The 21,226-nt window shown below is 41.7% G+C and overlaps 1 protein-coding gene across 1 annotated transcript in view; it reads left to right on the plus strand.

Moving 5' to 3' along the window:
• HEATR1 (HEAT repeat containing 1) overlaps positions 1–21,226 on the plus strand; it is a 50,438-nt gene that overhangs the window by 17,597 nt on the left and 11,615 nt on the right. The window contains exons 17-29 of the mRNA XM_026705217.2: positions 514–717; positions 1,127–1,298; positions 1,545–1,693; positions 1,918–2,110; positions 2,737–2,909; positions 3,881–4,048; positions 5,261–5,500; positions 8,308–8,439; positions 10,097–10,203; positions 10,982–11,122; positions 19,572–19,687; positions 19,814–19,935; positions 20,802–20,930. Of these exons, the coding sequence (XP_026561002.1) occupies positions 514–717; positions 1,127–1,298; positions 1,545–1,693; positions 1,918–2,110; positions 2,737–2,909; positions 3,881–4,048; positions 5,261–5,500; positions 8,308–8,439; positions 10,097–10,203; positions 10,982–11,122; positions 19,572–19,687; positions 19,814–19,935; positions 20,802–20,930 (2,046 nt within the window). The remainder of the gene's footprint in view (positions 1–513; positions 718–1,126; positions 1,299–1,544; positions 1,694–1,917; positions 2,111–2,736; positions 2,910–3,880; positions 4,049–5,260; positions 5,501–8,307; positions 8,440–10,096; positions 10,204–10,981; positions 11,123–19,571; positions 19,688–19,813; positions 19,936–20,801; positions 20,931–21,226) is intronic.

Consider the following 21,226-nt stretch of genomic DNA (forward strand, 5'->3'; position numbering starts at 1 on the left):
ACCTATTGATACTGAAAACAAGCTCTCTCTGAAAATTTCCTTTTCTAGATAAAGTTCTCTCTAAGGGAAATGGGTGATTTAGAAGTTAGAAAAAGGGGGGGGAAAGGAAAAAAATATAAAGTGCTTGGCTGAGTTTTTGGACTAGAGTTTCCCATAATGGGGAAATGGTTATTGTTTTGTAGCAGAACACATTCCAGGATTAACTTTCAGATTCTTTGATATCCCTAAGCAGACCCATGCTCAAAATATAAGGAAGAGGCTGTTTGCCAAAATAGAGAATGAATCCTGAATTACATTATCCTATAATCTAATTTGGCATACAACAGCTTTGTATACCTACCATGTTTTATTTATTAAAGCCGATACTTTATAGTATATCTAAAAATAAAGACACAGAAAAGCTAAATATTTGCAGAATGTTAGGCAGTTGTCAAAATAATCCACTCCTCAAAAGAATAATCCTCCTTCAAGGTGGAAGGTTTCATCAATCTTATTATTGTGATTCTCCTTCAGGTGGAAGGTTTCATCAGTCTTATTGAAAAGGAATCTCCTACTGGAAAACAGAAGCTAATAGGCCACATTATAAGTTTCGTCCTTGTCCAGTCATGCTGTAGTTGCTCCCAAATGGGAGACCGTCATTTATTCCTGGCTTTAAGGATCTTTCATTTTTTGAGTAAAAAAATGGACAGCTTTAAAGACAACTGCCCTTCAGAGGAGGTGAGAATTTTTAATTTTAAAATTGCAGCTTCAATCAGAAGCCCCATTTTGACCCATTCAACTCTAGATTTGTGTGTGTGTGTGTATGTGTACACTGAGTTTAGTTCTGTTGATATAGGAGAGAGATTGCATGATACAAGCCTCTGGTAGGGAACAGTGGCTCCTGCAATTTTCAAAACATGTTAAAGAGATGAGATGAAGTTAAAGGTGAGAAGGGCTATTATAGAAAGTAGATTGTAGTGACAATCATAAAAAAAAAAATAAGCAAGGATACAGTAAGACTGGTGAGCTTCCTATACTTATCAATTTATGGAAGATTAGGGGAGGCAGATATCTAAGGGCCAGGAAAGGTATTTGGCCCTCATGTTCCTTGACAATGCAGTAGCTCAGAATTCTTTTTCATTTTCAGAACATTTCCACTATATTCCCATCTGAGAACGAATCTTTCTGGAACCTGTTATCGATGTATACACAAAAATTAAACATTCAGACATCGGTTGATCTTGAAGATGCCATGCTGTTCATCATTTTGTTGAGAAGTTTTATTGAAGGCCTGGTCTCTCCAAATTCCTTTTTGAAAGGTATTTGTTTTTTATTACAGGAGAAGTGAAATTTGAAAAAATCACAATGTGGATGCTTTGCTTACTGAAGTAGTATTTACTGCATTTTCTTGTTTCTTGCAATTCTGAAACTTGATCCCAGAAGTAATCAGCCTTTCTTAGTTTTAACCTGAAGAAAGTGTTTGTTCTGCTTTAGTTGGTTTTGCTTAAGTTTCAGAAAATGCTTTTGCTACGGGTCCTAATTGCCACTTTTTTGCATTTCTGCAGATGAGGTCTGGTGGAATCCTGAAACTTTAAATGCAGACAGCAAAGATTATATGCACCTGTTGTTGGGACTGTTTGACATTATTGTCCGCGGAGCAAGTGAGGGATTCTGTGCTGGTCATTTTCGGGCAATGATGCGACTTCTGTTTGAGGTACATTTTTCATACATAAACATAAATACATCTGACAAGAGGAAATAATTATTGTGATTTAGGCAATTGTGAATAACGTGTTGAAATTTTACAATGAGATTGTATTATGGGGTCCATTGAGGTGAAATGTGTGTGTGTGTGTCTTTTCAAAACCATCCCCCCAAAAGTAAATGGACTCTCCAAAAATTGTGTATTAACTGCTTCCTTTTTATGATTATCTGAAGGTACATTTGAAAGGACCAGAGCATCAATTTAGGTTTCTCTCCATTTTATGGACTTACAACTACAACTTGTGCAATCAGCTGAACTTTGTGATGGATGCTGTGCTGCAAACTCGGGCATTGTATATAGGATGTGTCATGCTCGAATCTCAACCCAAGCAGAAAAAAAGGCAATTGGTATCAACTGCATCTCCAGGTACCGTGTGATGGCCTTTGGGATATATCCCTCTAATTATTGCAGCATTAATCTATTGTAGCTTTATAAGCTCTCCAGAGAAATTAGGGGGAAATTAGCACTAACTTCTTTCCTGGCTTTCCAGCTATCTACCCATACAAGAAGTTTTAGATTATTTGGAGTGAAGTTTACTTTCATGTAGTATTATATTGAGTTGTAGAGGGATGGAGGGAAGGAAGGACTATTTTGTCTCCAGGACTTTTGCATCAGACTTAAATAGAGGCTTTTAACCATCATTTAACTTACAGAGTCTCTGAAGTTTTTACTAACTATACTCACTTAACTCCAGAGATTGCTCATAAAAATAAAGAACTCTGCAGGTTTTTAATTTTGAAGCTTTTAGCTGTTGCAAAGGATTGTAAAGGTTTGAATTAGAAAATAGAGAAGACCTTCTCAGTGGGGTCAGCATTTGCAAGTCTGAGAGTCTAAATTCTTCTTGGTGGCTGGACAGTGTAGGCAGATTGCTTCTCTCCAGCAACACAATAAAGTTGTTTCTCAGGGGAGGAGTTTTCATTCTGCATCGTTGATCTAAGTTTATTTGGAACTTTGTCAAAGCAATAACTGTTCTCCCGTCTTGCACTTTCTAGTAATTGTATCTCTGTTGATCAATTTGGGAAGTCCTGTAAGCGAAGTCCGAAGAGCTTCTCTCAAATGCCTTCATTCCTTAAGTGGAATAGAAGAATCCATATTTCATCCTGTGCTTCAGAGTGTCACAAAGAAAGCTGAGGAAATAATGTCTGATTCAACTTACGTTACCCAGGTAAGCATAGATGAAAGTATGTTGTTACCTGATTTACGTCTGTAATTCTCTACGTTTGACTCTTTTTGATGTGTCTGATACTCAGAGCTCTTCTTGTGATCTTTTGGGAGTCAGGATCCCTGAAGCAAGTATTGGTCAGAGACTAGGAAGCATCTTCTCTTCAGGAGCCATCTTCTACTTCCTTTGAGGAGGTTGTAAATGATCATGACCCGCAGGCCTGAATGAACGAATTATTTTGTTGATCTTTCTTGCAATGAACAATGAGGGATTGGAGGCCTCCTCGCTTAGTATCTAATCAGTTTGTCTAGAATAGCATTGTCAACAGTCTGATATTTTTAGCAGGAGTTTTTTCAGCATTTTCAAGAGGTACTAGAAATAGAATCAGAAAACTTTTTTATGCAGAACATCCTTTCTTCTGCTGATCCATGGCTGCTTCTTCTCGGTTCCCTCTCTTGCACGAAGTTCTCTTGCCGGTAGAATATTTCGTATCCAACTGAATGGGATGCTGATCAGATAGGCTTGTGCTTTGCTCTGCTTTTTTGTTTTTGCAGGATTTCACATTTTTGTTTTGATTGCCTGGGAAAGGGTTGTGAGAAAGCAGCTTTAGTATGGCTCCAGGTGTCTTTGAAATGCAGAGTAATACCTCAAAGCTCTGGCTGGGACTTAAGAATGGTAATTGACATCAGCGGAAGATGCTATGGCAGATACACACCAAAATACAGAGGTTCCGGTATGGGGCCACTCCTTTCACAGATAGCCAGAAATTTAAATCACTATGCTAAAGGACTGCTTACTTCTTTTTTCTTTAGGTGGTGTTTTTGTTTTATAGATAAATTATGCATATAGGTTCATAGCTAGTGTGAAAATGCACATGCAGTAATCGTGGTCCATTTTCAGTTCCTTTGTCCTTCAATCAATACATTACATTAATGATTCTTTGGTATTTTTCCCCCCTTTTGTTTGTAATCTAGGTTCTTGGTGATCTCTTTGGAGGAGAACCTACCCAACCGAAGCGAAAAGCCAAGCAGCAGAAATCATCAGAAGCATTGACAGCCTTACTTGAATGTGTCCAGGGCTTTAGATGTCCTTCCTATATTGCAAGAAACCTGATGAAAATTCTTCATGAAGTCAATGGCAATGTAGGTGAAATAACTGGTGTTAACACTGGGAAAAATATCAGTGATCAAGCCAGATCTTTGTGTTGTTTCTCTGCAGGGCGAGACCTTGTGTATATCTTAGTTTGGTTATATTAACAAAATAGAACTTTTTCACTGCCTTTTTATTTGAATAAGACTTAAAATGCCAAGATATATAAAAGGGTTTCAAGTTGCCACTTGGATAGTTGTATTGTTGTTGCCAGAAGTACCTTTAGTGCAAAAAAGAAGGTAACCCAGTGCTATCTAGGCTGTTTGTATGGCAACTCACAATTTCTGTCCATTAGCCATGTTGTCTGGGGCTGGTAGGAATTAAAACCCAGAATTTCTAGAAGGCATCAAGTGGTATACACCTGCTGTAAAGGGAGGTCCTTCCAGAATGAGACACCTCCTTAAAAAAAGAATCAGCTTGCTGTCATTACATATACCAAGTCTACATAGGTTCTTAGGAGACTCAAAGACTTATCTTCAGATGATTTGCATGCCTAGTGTCAACTCATAAAATATTTCCATGGTCTTTTTAGAGTTGCCAACAGAAAGGAAGGGGGGAACAGCGCAGCTACTTGCAAACCGAAACTGCATTCCATAAATGTTTTCAAAGATACTAACTGGGTGACAGGTTTCTGCCGCATAAAATTCTAACTGGAGAACATGGTTGATGACTCTTGGCTATGGATGTGTCCCATTGGAGAATATGAATTACGATACATCCAGGGGGTGTTGGAAAACCAGGGTCAAGGGTGACAATGAATTATGTGTCTCAGAGTCGGCTACACCCAGGCAGTGCCAGCATGTTAACTCAATAAATCCTTTTTAAGTTTTGGAAGTTTGGCTCGAGACTCATGATTTGAATGGGGGTAACTGCTGGAGTCCTGACACCTAGCTTATTACTATTGGTTAAATATATGGTTGCATCATACACATTTAGAAATTTGGCTTTCTCTCTTTAAACATTGATTTGCTTCCAGAAGTTGTGGCTCTGGGGATTTTAAAGAAGAATTTGGACGGCCATTTGTCTGAAATAGTATAGGGTCTCCTGCTTGAGCTAGAAGACTTCCAAGGTCTCTTCCAACTCTTGTTATTCTATTGACACACCAGTAAATAGAATACAAAACAAGTTTTATAAATATAAGTTTATTAAAGTTTTGGCTGGTTTGTTTTTCAAAAAATAATTTTTGTTGTTATTTTTTTTTTCAGGCGGTGCTTCTTAACTTGCTGCCTCTCCTCGATCAGTTATTGGAGAAATCTTCTGGTACAGGACAGATGTTGAAAGATGAAGCCCTCCTTTTGCACCTCATTCTTGGGAAATACAATGAGCACTCAGCCGCACTCGTTTGTACCAATCAAGAGTGCCTACATCTGTTCATCAAAGCTTTGCATGCCTCACAGGAAGTGTACCAGGGCCTCCATCCTTTTCAGATTACAGCTCTTGGGCAGGTAAGCTCTTGTATGAGTGATTTTCATTAGAATCTTTCATAGGGATTATTAGCATGGGTCACCTTCTAGAGCAGTGATGGTGAACCTTTTTGTGGTGTGCCAAAAGCGTGTGTGCACTGGCACCCACAATGCAATGTGCCCCGCGCATGAGCACGCAAAACCCCCGCCCCATCCCCTTACCTGCACTGCACATGCGTGTGCCTCCCAGCTGATTTTTGGCTCGTTTGAGGCCATTTTTGCCCTCCCAGGGGCTAAGGGAATCCTCTGCAGCCTCAGGAGGCCGAAAAATGGGCCTTCTGGAAATGCCTGTTTTCAGCCTCTAGAGCAATGGTTTCCAAACTTTTTCAATCCACCGCCCCCTTGGTGCTACAAACTCATCTTCGGTGCCCCCCACCCAGGGGTGGGATTCAAATTTCTGTGGGTGTGGCCTAATTTGAGGCTGTGGCTCGCTGGTCATGTGACTGGGTAGGTGTGGTTCGGTGGGCGTGTGACTGGGTGGGCGTGACCAAGTGACTGGCAAACAAGTGGTCCTCACTTAATGGCCGATTGTTTAGCAAGTGTTCTAATTTATGACTGGCCTCCCCAGAGAAATTTGACCTGTTTTTGGAGTTTTGACAGTCATGCACACATACACACACACACACACACACACACTCCCTTCTAATTCTTCTGGAGCAGGTAATTGGACTAGAATCGGCAAAGCATCTCTGATTAGATTCTAGTAGTGAATAAAATCTAATCAGAGATGCTTTGCCGATTCTTGCTGATTTGTTTTATTTGTATCTCTTTATTTTATGTTGCTGAATTGCATTGACATGTCTGTCCCTTCTTGTGCACAACCCAGAAGCTTTTGTGATTCTTTGCAGCAAAAATTACCGACCTCTGGCTTTGCTCTACTTTTCAAACATGCCGCTACTACTGCGTTCTAGGTGCCGGCCCCACAGGTCCACCCCATTGAGCCCACTGCACTAGAGGGACTTGCCCAAGCAAGTCAAGCCAGTGGGGTGAGCCTGAGAGAGGGAAAGAGAGAGAGAGAAAGAGAGAAAGAAGAAAAGAAAGAGAAAAGGGAAAGAAAGAAAAAGGGACAAAGAAAGAGGGGAGGATGGATGGAAGGGACAGAAAGAAAAAGAAATAAAGAGGGAGGGAGGAGAAAGATAATGAAATATCTATTCTAGTCCCATCACCTGCTTCAGCAGGGTTAGAAGGGAGTGTGTGTGTGTGTGTTCGTTCTTGTAATTTACCAGTACATTTTGGTTTTGCCTTCTTCAGAATTGGGACTGTAATACATTGAGGAAAAGTAATTTTTAGGGTGGAGATCTGGTCCAATGGATCCTGTTTAAAGCCTCAACAAAATGTGAGAGCTTCTTGTTAGTCTTGACCATGTTTTGTCCACAAAACCTTTAATAGAAGCCAAAGATGTTTCAATGTGCTGGCAAAGATGTTTCAATGTGGAAAAGGGCCTCGGTCTAAACTAGGCCTCACTTCAATCTGATGCATTAGATCTCAGTCTGTCTGTCTCTCTGTCCCTGTCTCTCTCTCTGTCTTTCTCTCCCTCCCTCCCTCCCTCCCAGACTGGCTTTGCTGTACTGTCGTGATGTGCCTGTGGGGCTGATGCTTCAAACATGGATGGATGGATGGATGGATGGATGGATAGAGAGAGAAACACAGAGAGATAGGTAGGTAGGTAAATAGATTGGTAGGTAGGTAGGAAGGCAGGCAGGCAGACCTTTTGGATGAGTGTATGGATAGGTAGGTAGATAGATTGGTAGATAAGTAGGTAGGTAGATAGATCTATATTGGTAGGTGGGTAGGTTGGTAGCATAAAGATGGGCAGGCAGGTAAGTAGGCAGGCAGGAAAGCAGGCAGACAGGCAGACCTTATGGATGGATGGATGGATGGATGGATGGATGGATGGATGGATGGATGGATGGATGGATAGATAGATAGATAGATAGATAGATAGATAGATAGATAGATAGATAGATAGATAGATAGATCTATATTGGTAGATAGGTAGGTAGGCAGAAAGGCAGGAAGGTAGACCTTTTGGATGTATGTATGTACGGATGGACAGACAGACAGACAGAAAGAATGTGACAGTGGCGGCATTGTGGGAAAGTAGAGCAAAGTCAGAGTAGGAATTGAAGTCCGCACAAGTTGCCAAGGTTGAGAAACACGGGCTGAATATATCAACCCAGCCATTCTGATTAGGATTTAGCATGCTGTTTGATTCCGGCTTAATCAATAAACCATAACTAAGATCTTCCTGCTCCTTAATGCATCTGCCCCTCTGCCCCTTCTCCAGCCCCCTGCCCCAGTTCTTTCTTTGGCATCCAATTTTGCAATGCCAACCTCCCTGAGACAGCAATGCGGCCGACTTGACCCTCTTTGCTTCAACCCAAGGTCCGCTTCCATCGGGCCAAGCAAGGGGAGGTGCTCTGCACATGCTCAGAGACTCCCAACTTTGGGGAAGTGCTCCGCCCATCTTTACACTCCGCCTGGGAGGAGGAAGGTGTGCGGAAGCAGGTGGAGGGAACGACGGAGGTGGAGGAAATGATCGCTTGGAAACTAAGCAAGCAAGCCAGTAGCCAGCAAGTTGAACAAAGATTCTAAAAAGTCAGATTTAAATTGTATTTTGGCAGAGTTGCTGTTTAGATTAAGATGGGCATCATATAAATTTAATAAAGAAATGAATTCACAGGGTATCGTGAGGAAGCTCTATATTTCTTTATTTTCCTTATTACTGGAAATAATGCCGCACTTTCTTTCATGTTATATATAAGCTCATGTCTTTTTGTTATTTCTAGATTACAAAACCTTTCTTTGCTGCACTACCAGAAGGGAAGGTACAGCAAAGGATTCTGGGAGTTCTTTTTGACTTACTCCTCAATTGCAAGAATCTACATTGTGCCCAGACAATCAGCAGTGTATTTAAAGGGGTAAGATAACTTAATCTTGTTGCATAATGAGACTCTGATTCCTCTGAATAAATAGAACAGGATTACAGGTGGTCCTCGACTTACGACCACAATTGAGCCCCAAATTTCTGTTGTTAAGTGAAACATTTGTTAAGTGAGTTTTGCCTCATTTTACAAGCTTTCTTGCCACAGTTGTTCAGTGAATCACTGCAGTTGGTAAGTTAACGACCCCGTTGTCAAATGAAACTGGCTTCTCCATTGACTTTGCTTGTCAGAAAGTCGCAATTGCATGACTTTGGGACACAGCAATGGTCATAAATATGAACCAGTTGCCAAGCATCTGAATTTTGATCACGTGATCATGGGGATGCTGCAAAAGTTGTAACTGAAAATCGGTAATAAATCCAATTTTTCAATGCCATTATAACTGTGAATGATCACTAAACTAATTGTTCTGAGTCGAGGATTACCTGTATTTATTCAGTAATAAATAAATAATAAAGGACGAATTATTCGTCTGTCTGTGTGTCAATTTTGTATTCTTCTCTAATCACATACCATGTTTCTCCAACAATACTCCCCCACCAATAGGAAGACCCAGCATGTTTTCTAGGCATAAAATGAAGTGTAGTTGGAAGCGGCAGTTCCAAAGGTGGCAGTGGCACGGGCAGAAGGGAAAGCAACAGTGGCAGGTGCCGAAGGTCTCGGGTCTGCAGCAAAGGTGCTTGGCAGGAGTAGGGAGCTCTCCGCGCTCTGCCATGATCACCTGCTAGGAGCGGCTGGTGGCGAGGCTGCCCGTGGGGTGCTCTAGACGAGGATGCAAGGGGCGGAATTAAGTCACCCCCCCCCCAAAAGACGGCCTAGCCGTTTTTTCGGGGCTCCCCAAAAAATAAGACCCGGCCTTATTTTACGAGAAACACGGTAGTTTGCTTGCAGGAATTAGGCCATCGTAATCTTATTACTTTTAACAACCATATTGTGTTCAGTATAAGAGCTAACTAAAACGTATATTGCAGAGAATTAAAACACAAAACATAGGAATAGTTTGGAAAATTAGTAATATACATATGATGTGTGCATTGCTTTTATTGAAAACATGATTTTTGTAATCACAAAGAATAATTTTTGGTTTTAAGCCAAGAATTGTTTTGCGTTTTCAGTAAGAAACTATGCTGTGATCCCCTTCAAATACAAATGGTCATCAGTGGTGGGATTCAATTTTTTTTACTATTGGTTCTGTGGGTGTGGCTTGATGGAGTGATGTGGCTTGGTGGCCATGGCAGGGGAAGGATACTGTAAAATCTCCATTCCCTCCCCATCTCACTAATCTGCTTTCCAGCTCCGTTCTCCTATCCTGGGCAATAAAAGAAGACCCAGCCGATCAGCTGGGACTTGGGAGGCAGAGACTAGGTGGGGGTGGGGCCAGTCAGAGGTGGTATTTGACAGTTCTCCAAACTATTCAAAATTTCCACTACCAGTTCTCCAGAACTGGTCAGAACCTGCTGAATACCCCCTCTAATGGTCATGCTTTTTTTCTCCACTGCCATACAGGCATGTTATATGCCAGTTGACGGAGGATGGTCAGATCATATTCTGCAATTGGGCTGCATATGTACAATATATTGTGATGTGTGGTGTTTTTACAAATCTTTAAAACAAAATCTAACATATTGTTTAGATTTCAGTAGATGCTGAGCAGCTTTGTATCGAACTGGAACCTCAGCCTAAAGTCAAGGCTGCTGCTACAGTTCACCAGACCAGAAGGCAGAAAATACAGCAGCAGAGGTAAAATGGGTGGGAAATATAAGTGCCATATATGCTATAATGGAAGAGGTTTTAAAAATGGAGAATTAAAAGATTTTAGAAGCCAAGCAGCTTAAAAACATAAGATAGTTGATTCATTAAACAAATAATTTAAGCTATGGCATTTCCATGAATCTGCGTGTGGAATAAAATTGGTAACACTCTGACATTTTACATGATGAGAACACAAATTATATTCATGGAATTATATTAGTTTTGACTTATTGGAACTGAATTTCATACACACTTTTGATGCAACATAATGAAGATAATTTCTGTGATTAAATGAGGAAAGACAGAGTTAACCAAAAAGACTGGACAAACATGAGAATCAATGTTAGGTTATTTTATATAGTTAATACTTTAATAACTTCTGTTTGTAATTGTACATGTAAATGACATTAGGTTAAATCCAGTGCTTCTGTAGATAGTTATAATCTTGTCTGTGATCATGAAAACTGGAAGGAATTCTGAATTTTTGAAAATTGCCATCAGAATAGTCGTTGCCAGGTTAAATAGTCAAAAACAAGAGAACTAAACAGTTAATCAAAGAGAGAACAAAAGCCAGAAGTCATAAGCATAAGGTAAGCTAAAGAATAGAAAGATTTAAAAAGGACATACAAATTAACCAATCTTTTAAAACTGTATTTGGTTGATGATTCTTTGGCTCTTTGTAGAATCTGAAATAGTTGCTCTGCAAAAACTGATATTTTTAATAGAAGGAAATAAAGTTTACTTTGTTCTGCTTTTGATCATTCAGGAAAGTCCAAGTTCCAGAATGTGTACAAGAAGAAAGTATAAACTGGCAAAGAATTACACTTATCCTAGAATTGCTGCAGCACAAAAAGAAGCTCAAACAGCCTCAGGCTCTGATACCTACCCTTTTCAATTTGCTGTCTAGGTAAGTTTACTTTGGAGAGCAATTCTAAATCTTGTTGTTTCTTAACTCCAGCCATTAAATATTGAGGACCCTGGAAAACTCTCTATCTCGCCAATAGGAGAAAGGAGTTCCAAAATGGGATAACCCTTCCATTTTTAGATTCGGGCATTATCAAAATGACTCAGCTCTTCTGTCCTCCATTCTGTGCTACAGCTTAGTTCTGTCCAATCTCTCTTTATGTGGCCATGCTATAAGAAAACCTACATTTGGTCATTATCAGTGGTGGGTTTCCACATTTTTTCCTACTAGTTCTATGAGAGCGTACTTCATTTGGGTCAGCACTACTGAGGTAAACTGTTCTTTAGCTCAGCTGAGGCGCAGCAATCTGCTCTGCCACTCAAATCAGCTGAGCTAAAAAACAAGGGAATCTAGGACAGGCGGGGTGGGGGGCAGCCAGAGGTGGTATTTGGCGGTTCTCTAAACTACTCAAAATTTCCACTATCGGTATGCCAGAACCAGTCAGAACCAGCTGAATACCACCTCTGGTCATTATGAACTTGTGGATCTGACTACCCTTTGAGATGTTCCATCCAGTTGTCAGATTGCCTTCACACAAATATCAGCACGACACGGATCTTCATTCAGATTGCTTTTATTTCACAATTCTGCAGAATTGGGTTCACATCCAAGGCAGAAAGATGGAACCTCGAACACAGTTACACTCATCTTTTTATCTTATTTTACAAGGAACTAACGTTACAATGATTCATCTTAAAACAGGATACAGTTGCTTCTTTGTGGTTAAAGGTGTTTCAATAACTGTCACAATCCCTCCTTGGAAAACTACTTCCTCTAGAAAGTTTACTGGAATATACTTTTGAAACACAGCTTACAAAATGAAGTCTAATCATAAAGTAATATTCTGATCAAAAATGGCATGAAATGGCTTTACTCTTGTTCACTTTTCACAATTCCCCCCTTTTTCTGGATCATTTCTGTTTCAAAAGCACATAAATCTCGACTTACTTTTTGTAGCATATCCCCTGAAATGCTGTATAACAATTTCTCTGATTCGTCCTTAGTGAACTTAATCTTTCCCCAATTTTGCACCCACATGTTTAGCAAGTTTGGAATACATTGTATACAGCAGCATAAACATATCAACATAACTACTATGGCTATAATAGTGGTCAGAATAGATTTCCACCAGGAACCATCAGGTAACCAGGACCATAGGGCATCCCACAATGCTCCTGCTATACCTGACTCATCCCATTCTTTCTGATATTCATAAATTCGGTCTTCCATATCTCTTACAGTTCTAGTGATATTGGGCTCATAGTCATGGATATATGTGCAACAGTGGGAATGTACCAGAGCACATACTCCTCCCTTTGCTGCAAGGACTATGTCCAAAGCATATCTATTCTGCAGGGTCACTTGCCTGATTTCAGATAATTCCTGATTAATCATCTTAATACTTCTAACGGTGTCATTAAACATGGCAATAGTAAAGTTGTTCATTCGAGTCATATCCCTATAGTTCATGCCTATCCCAAGAGGGAATATTAGGGCTCTTGCTAATCCCTCATACCAAGACCTATGATGTATCCCAGAGTCAATCTCTCTTTTATTCCGGATTCGAGTGTTGGGTAGTTCGTCCAACTTGTAAACTGCAGGTAACACATACCCCATAGTGCAAGTGCCTGACCATAATTTTGGTACTTCTCTATAAGCGTACTTCCCACACAGCAACCATTTATTCCTTCTCATAGTCCAAGTTAAGTTTGACACTCTAGTCCAGTTAATCATGTCCTCAAAGTAAACACACATTTGACAATAATTTTTCCAGAATGGCAGATATTCTTTCTTACATTCATAAGCATTAACTATACTATGATTGAAACATGTTGCAGGCATTTCAAAAGTCTTATTACACTTTTCCCAATCTCCAAGGAATGGTCCTCCTTTAACACTTCTTTTAAAGCAAACATAGGCTGTCTCCCTTAATTGAATGAATACCTTGTTTGTTACAGCCCCACCCACAGGTCCAGTCTCAATTGTCCCATCTGGCACCATCATCTGTCGTGTTAGTGGTATTCCATGCAATATAACCCCTCCTTTCCCTGTTCCAGGCATATGCATACACAACCAACAATTTGTCAGATTCAAGGTTTGTGCGGTCTTCCTGATGTCCTTAATATACGAATTCTCTGTCCACAAGTCATCTCCCAGGTCTCCAGCTCTTTGCACATGTTCAGTCTGTTCGGTTCCTGCTCTTCCAACCTGTTGTAAGACAAAAACACTCACAAGTGCAGTTGAAATACACAGAAACATATTTCTCAGTCCCAATTATTTCCTCAGAGTCAATTTCAAAGGTTGTCCTTCCACTGGGTGGCTTCTCCAAGGCTTCTCAGGTTCTGGTGCAGCTTTCACACGACTGTAGTGGGTCCATCCACTTTCTTTCGTCCGAACAGCAGACTCCGTGGTAAGAAGCACTTGATACGGTCCTTCCCAGCTAGGTTGCAATTTCTCAGTCCTCCAAGTCTTCACAAGCACCCAATCACCGGTTCCATAAGGATGCTGAGTCCCACCAGGGGTGGTCACAGCTAAAAGTCCCTGTTTATGGAGAGACAATAAAGACCTGGACAGTGTCTGCAGGTATTTTCTCACAAACATATCACGAAACTCAGGAATGGGACCCCCGAAGTTTGTGAGATAGGGTCGTCCCATTAACATTTCAAAAGGAGATACTCCAACATCTTTTCTTGGACAAGTGCGAATACGTAGCAATGCCAGGGGAAGATTCTTTGTCCATGGCAAGCCATTTTCCAAACCTAATTTTGTCAAATGTTTCTTCAATTCCGCATTCCCACGTTCTGTTTTCCCAGAAGATTGGGGGCGCCATGGTGTGTGTAAATTCCATTTCACCCCCACAGCCCTCATGACTTCTTTTGTGTAAAATGTGTGCCTCTGTCTGAATCTACTACCTCTGGCATGCCATATCTGGGTATGATTTGTTCCAGCAGAATCTTAGTCACTGTGGCAGCTGTTGCCTGCCTGACAGGGTAGGCCTCCATCCATCCAGTCAAATGATCTTTAATAACCAGTAAATATTTCCAACTCCCATTAGGTGGCACTTCAGTGTAGTCAATCTGTATTTTCTGAAATGGCCAGACTGCCAAGGGTCTACCCCCCCTTTCAGTTTTTCGTGCTGATGACTTATTTACTTTAAGACATATTAAACATTTCCAACAAATAGCATGTGCAGTAGTCCACATATTCAAGCTCCAATATGTGGGCTTGACTGCCTGAACTAAAGCTTCAGTCCCCCAATGACTTCCCTCATGTAAATACTGCATAACATTTCTCATTTGGGTTTCAGACAACACTCTAACCCCATCTGTTGTTACCCATCCTTTCTCAGCTTTATGACACCCCTCTTTCTTCAACTTTTCCCTGATCTTTTCTTCATCTGGTTCCCAAGCTTCTTCGGGCTCTTCTTGCAACATGGGTACTGATACCATCTGCAGGATTACCTCCCCAGCTGCTTCTTTTGCCCATTTGTCTGCCCATCTATTTCCCACTACTTCAACTTCTGTTCCTTTCTGATGTGCATTGATATGCACCACAGCTACCCGATTTGGATACTGTAATGCATTCAATACCTCTTCCACTAATCGTAATTGTTCTATCTGCTTCCCATCAGTTTTTTATGAATCCTCTCTCTTGCCAAATTTTCCCAAAAGTGTGAACCACACCCCAAGCATACTTTGAATCCGTCCACACAGTGACATCCAACCCCTCAGCCAATTCCAGAGCCCTCTTTAATGCAAAAAGTTCACATCGCTGAGCAGACCATCCCTGTGGTAATGGACCCTTCTCTACTACTTCTCCTTCATGTGTGACAACTGCATATCCTGCCTTCCGTACTCCTTCCTCAACTCTACTCGATCCATCTACAAACCATCGTTCTCCTTCATCCAAAGGTATCTCCTCCAAATCACTTCTAACCTTTGTCATCACTTCTACTTGCAACAAACAATCATGGTCTTCAACTTCCCATTCCTTCCTTGTTCCCTCAAGAAACTCAGCTGGATTTAAATTCTTATCTGTCCCTATGACAATATCTGGACTTGTTCTCAGAATAGTCTCGTACTTCAAAATCCTTCCTTCTGTCATCCAAGTGGATGCCAACTGACTCAATACTGATGTAACCTGATGAGGAGAATGGACCACCATTGCTCCTCCAAAAGTCAATTTTCTACTTTCAACCACCAACATAGCAGTAGCCGCCACTGCCTGTACACATATTGGCCATCCTCTCACCACAGGCTCCAAAATCTTGCTCAGGAAGGCGATGGGTTGAAATCGCCCCCCCCCCCCTTTTCTGAGCAAGCACTCCTACTGCCACCCCTTCCTTAGCTGACACGTACAAATGAAAAGGTAACCTTAAATTCGGAAGGGCTAACACTGGTGCTGTTGCTAATGCTTCCTTTATCTTTTCCCACCTTTCCTCATCCTCTGTACTCCACTCTATCCCTTCATCTTTTCCCTGCAATTTCTGATTCAGAAAGTTCACCATGCTAGCATGTCCATCCAACCAAGCCCTGCAATAATTAATCATTCCTAAACTTCTTCTTACCTCTGTCTTATTTCTTGGGGGTGCCAAACTCATCAGTCCCTTTACCCGCTCAGGATCTAGGGATCTCACCCCCTCTTGAATAACATGTCCTAAATACTTCACCTTTTTTTCAACAAACTGAATCTTTTCCCTTGAGACTTTTAGTCCTTGTTCTTTCCGCCAATTTAACAAAGCCACAGATGCTGCTCTAACCTCTTTCTCTTTCTCCCCAGTCAACAACAAGTCATCCACATACTGAATCAACATGATCCCTTTCCCTTTCTCAAAAGACACTAACTTTTCTTCCAAAGCCTGTCCAAACAACAAAGGGCTCTCAGTATAGCCCTGGGGAAGTACTGTCCACCTTAACTGCTGTTTTCTCCCAGTCTCAGGATCATTCCATTCAAATGCAAACAAATTTCTACTCCCTTCGTCCAACGGACAAGCCCAAAAAGCATCTTTCAGATCAATAACAGTAAACCACTTATCCTTAGGTGGTATCCTACCCAGAATAGTATAAGGGTCTGGTACCACCGGAAATCGTGGTATCACTATTGAGTTGATCTTTCTCAGATCTACCACCAGTCTGTATTTTCCATCTTTCTTTTGTACTGCCAGAATTGGAGAATTGAATGGTGACATGGTTGGCTCCAAAAGTCCTTGAGCCAACAACCGGTCTATCACTGGCTTTAAGCCTTCCCTTCCCTTCTGACTCATCGGGTATTGTGCTGTCCAGCTCTTTACTACCCCCTTCTGTACTTCAATTTTTATTGGGGTTATTTCCATCCTACCCATGTCACCATCATCTGCCCAAACTCCTGGGTTGATCTGAACCTCATCCTCAGTTGTCATTACACACATCCTTGTGCCATCCTTTCCCCACAATTGAAAACCAAAAACTGCCATCAAATCCCTTCCTAACAAATTCACTTCAGCCTCAGGTATATACAATACCTCAGCTCTAATTTCAACTTCTCCATTCTCCATCTCCACATCTTCTAATATCCTCACCTTATTATGCTTCCCACTTACTCCAGTCACCAAAATAGTCTTTTCCCCTTCCATCCTTTGTCTAATGGGTGCACACACTGACGTGCGACTAGCACCCGTATCTATCAGGAACGTAAATTCCTGACGGTCCGGACCCATTTTTATTTTCACCAATGGCTCCTCCTGGGTCACCTTAAAGGAGCCGGAGTCTCCTAGTCTTCGTATAAAGCATAACTCCTTTCAGAACGCCGACCTTCGGGACACTCACGCACCAAGTGCCCCTCTTTCCCGCATCTGAAACAAGATCGGCTGCCTCCTCCTCTTCCTGCAGCAAACCCTTTCCCTCTAATAGGTTTCCCGGGCACAAATCCTCTGCCCCTTCCTTGAGGAATATCTGTCCTCTGTCCCCAGCTGTTTCCAGAACTCTTTTTCATCTCATTTTTAGTTACTGCCTGTGCTACCGATATCATCATTTGAGACTTCTGTCTACTTTTGGCTGCGTCCCTATTCACAAATGTCTGCTGAGCGCTTCTCAATAAATCCGTTATTCCTTGTGCAGCCCAGTTGTCTGTCTTCTGAATCTTTTTCTGAATATCTGGCCAAGCTCCTGCCACAAATTGCATTTTTAACATTGACTCAAAAGCCATGGAATTTGGATCAACCCCGAGTATTTCTCTAAACTTTGTCGCAACCTCCCGCAATAATCCCGGCGATTCCTCTTTCCCTGAGAAATCTCGAATGCCTTTGTAAGATTCCGCCCTTATGCGGAACTGCATTCGAATCCCCTCTATTATCATCTCCTTTAAATCCCTCATATTCTGTCTATCTGCTGCCACCTGTATATTCCAATTCGGGCAGCCAGAGGAAATTTCGCATCTCCAGGCACCGCCTGTGGATTCCCCATCTGCATTCTATTCCAGTGCTGGATTGCTCCCTGCCTAATCAAATCTTGTTCTTCCCTGGTGAATAGGTGTCCTAATACATACATGATCTCTTGGTAAGTATAGTCATTCGGCCCCAGAAACAGCTCTATTTCTTGCGCTACTTTCTGTGGGTCCTCATGCAGCCGGGGAAGTGATCTTTTAAGTTCCCTCAATTCCCCGGGTCGCATGGGTTGAACGGCATACATAGCCACAGACTGTCCCGCTGCATTGAGACCATTTGGTACTTCCCTGAGGGGATAAGCCTGGGCTTGAGGAGTCGGGGGAAAGGGAAAGTTTTGTACATTCCTTTCCAGATCCCGCAACTCCTTTCTCAAAGGTGCATGGGCGCCGGCGGCGGGAGGGAGGAGTTTGAGCCGCCGCTGCCGCCGCTGCTGGAGGAACGTCTGTGGAGGCGAAGGACGATAAAAATCATCGTCCGAATCATCCTCCTTTTCTGTAAGTGAAAACTGTCCGAATGGGGGTGGACTAGGTCCTTCAAATTTAACATGAAACCACACATCAATATACGCGATTTCATTTTTGTACTTCTGTGCCAATATATAATTTTTCAATTGTATCATCCAGTACTTACTGGGTGATCCCTCCGGTGGCCAATAATAGGGAAATTTTGGATCCACCAATGGATATTTTGGCCATCTATGTTGGCATAAATAAATCATATTTTTCTTTCCCAAATTCGGTGTAAGGTTGAAGATTCGGGAGAACCATTGTTGCAATAGTTGTCCCAAAGGCGAATCTTCCGGATTGAGCTTCTGCCTTCCTTCCCTAATTCTATCTCACTTTCTGAATTCCCTTTACACCCCTTGCTTTGTCCTTTTCCCATTTTCCGTCACCCTGACCAGTCCTCCAGCAGGCGCTGGACTTTCTTCCCAGAAGAAAATTTAAGGACGTGCCTTCAATTCCACTCCTATTGAAAAGGAACAAATTTACCTGATCACTCCGGGACCCTCCTCGGGTTTGCGGATGTGCGGGCGTCCCCGACTCAGGCTTCTATATGGTCCCAGACCACTTCTTCCGACGGTACCGCCACTTCTATCACTCTATCTCTCGAAGTCCGGTCGGCCACAATTTTCTCTCTGGGTATTCGGATTCGGAGGCTCCTGGGACCTCTCAGCGATCGGGGAGAAGGGTTGTCTCTAAAGGAGACTGAGTGGCCACAACTCACCTGTCCCCAAACGCCGAGGATCGCCGTGAAGCCTCCTGGCTGGCTCGCCAGATTGTCAGATTGCCTTCACACAAATATCAGCACGACACGGATCTTCATTCAGATTGCTTTTATTTCACAATTCTGCAGAATTGGGTTCACATCCAAGGCAGAAAGATGGAACCTCGAACACAGTTACACTCATCTTTTTATCCTATTTTACAAGGAACTAACGTTACAATGATTCATCTTAAAACAGGATACAGTTGCTTCTTTGTGGTTAAAGGTGTTTCAATAACTGTCACAATCCCTCCTTGGAAAACTACTTCCTCTAGAAAGTTTACTGGAATATACTTTTGAAACACAGCTTACAAAATGAAGTCTAATCATAAAGTAATATTCTGATCAAAAATGGCATGAAATGGCTTTACTCTTGTTCACTTTTCACACAGTGACTTAGACTTAGAGCATGGTTGCCACTTGCTGACCCAGTGCTAAATATTGTTGAGCTGCATCATGTTGCCTCTAGCTATGTTGATTCCTCAAGAGTCTGGCACTTCCTTCCCTGTCTGTAACTGGTTCCCTTGAGGATTTCTCCAAATAAGGTATTTGAAAAAAAGGAATTTGGAATGTGATGTAGAAATTATAGAAGATTGGTTCTCTTTGCCCCCCAACCTTCAGAACTGTTATTTTTAGGTAGCAGCATGGAACGTTACATTTGATCATCTGTTTCTCCAAAAATAGCCTAATTCCTTTCTGAATTTCCAGGTGTCTAGAACCTACTACAGGGGAGGAAAATCTGGAATACACAAAACAACTAATACTTGGTAGTTTGTTAAACATTTGTCAGAAGCTGTCCCCAGATAGCAACAGGATAAAGGCAGGTACAGTAAGACCAAAGTTAATTTCATTTGGGATATTTGACAGTGTTTTCCAGGTTTTGTATTCCTAAATGGGATGGAAGCCCTGTAAGCCTTGTTAACTTTTCAGCGTTTTCTTCGTATTTTGAGGTCTCCTGGATGAAGAGAAATTCAATGTGGAACTGATCGTCCAGTGCATCCGGATCTCAGAAATGCCACAGACCCATCACCATGCACTGCTCTTGTTGGGTACTGCAGCTGGAATGTTTCCTGTGAGTTTATTGGAACGCGTGTTGAGGGAAGGGAAGTTCATCCAAGTTTCTAAAATGTATCACATTTTAGATGCCTTTTCAGCTCTGACACAGGCATTTGGGCGAGGCTGCTAGTCTCTTCCCATGCTTATAAATAACCGACCACTTTCCAGCTTCACTTGACCTCTTTCTCCAAGATTTTTCTTATCACCCTCCTGCTTTTTTCTTTGGACAGGTCATCATCAATTACCCCTCATTTTTTTCTTTCTCTTCTTTATCTCTAATCTGTTTCTTCCTGAATTGACCACTAACTGGACAGAGATTTGACAGTATATTTAAATTAAACGTTTGTTTAATGTTTAAACAAGTCTTGAGGAGCTGCTAAAGTTTTCTATTCATGCGGGATACCAAACTGGCTTCCAAGTGCAATTCAGGGTGCTGGTTATTACCTATAAAGCCCTGAATGGCACAGGACCTGTTTACCTGAGAAACCACTCATCTTCAGTTGTTTTTGCCCACCTTTTCTTAATTGGGAGACAATTGAATGGCTGTACTGCGCTCTATGTGGGGCTACTCTTGGAGACCACCCAGAAGCTACACCTGGTTTAAAATGCAACGGGGCGAGCAGAAATGGAGCACTGCTTGGTGTTCTCATGGGTCCCCACGGCTAGGCAAGCTGCATTGGATGCCAGTTAAGGGGATACTGAAGTTTGCCTGTATATAAACCAGGACTGAGCAGTTGCTTTAACTGCTTTAACTAAAATAGCAAAGGATCCACTGCTTTAAATTCGGGAAGAAAATTGTTCTGAGAGAAACTGCGTCGCAATAATAAACACCGAAAACCAAATGCTACATTATTGCAGGAATAATGGCTTTCTTTTGTGCAGGATAAAGTGCTACACAATATCATGCCCATTTTTACATTCATGGGAGCCAATGTCATGCGCCTGGATGATGCGTACAGTTTCCAGGTGATTAACAAGACAGTGAAGATGGTCATTCCGGCTCTCATACAGGTGAGATCATTTAAACTGAGTCACTGAAATAGAATACAGGTAGTCCTCGATTTACGGACACAGTTAAGCTCAAAATTTCTGTTGCTAAGCAAGAGTCATTAAGTCGCGCTGCATTTTTACAACCTTCTTTGCCACGGTTGCTAAGTGAATCACTGCAGTTGTTAATTGAAGCATGAAACTGTTAAATGAATCAAGTTTTCCCCATTGATTTTGCTTGTCGGAAGCCAGGTAGGAAGGTTACAAATAGCAATAGCACTTAAACTTATATACCGCTCTACACTGCTTTATAGCTCTCT

Source organism: Pseudonaja textilis, chromosome 1 (assembly GCF_049901715.1).
Source record: "Pseudonaja textilis isolate UNSWEBS1 chromosome 1, rPseTex1.2, whole genome shotgun sequence".
NCBI classification, from domain to species: Eukaryota; Metazoa; Chordata; class Lepidosauria; order Squamata; family Elapidae; genus Pseudonaja; species Pseudonaja textilis.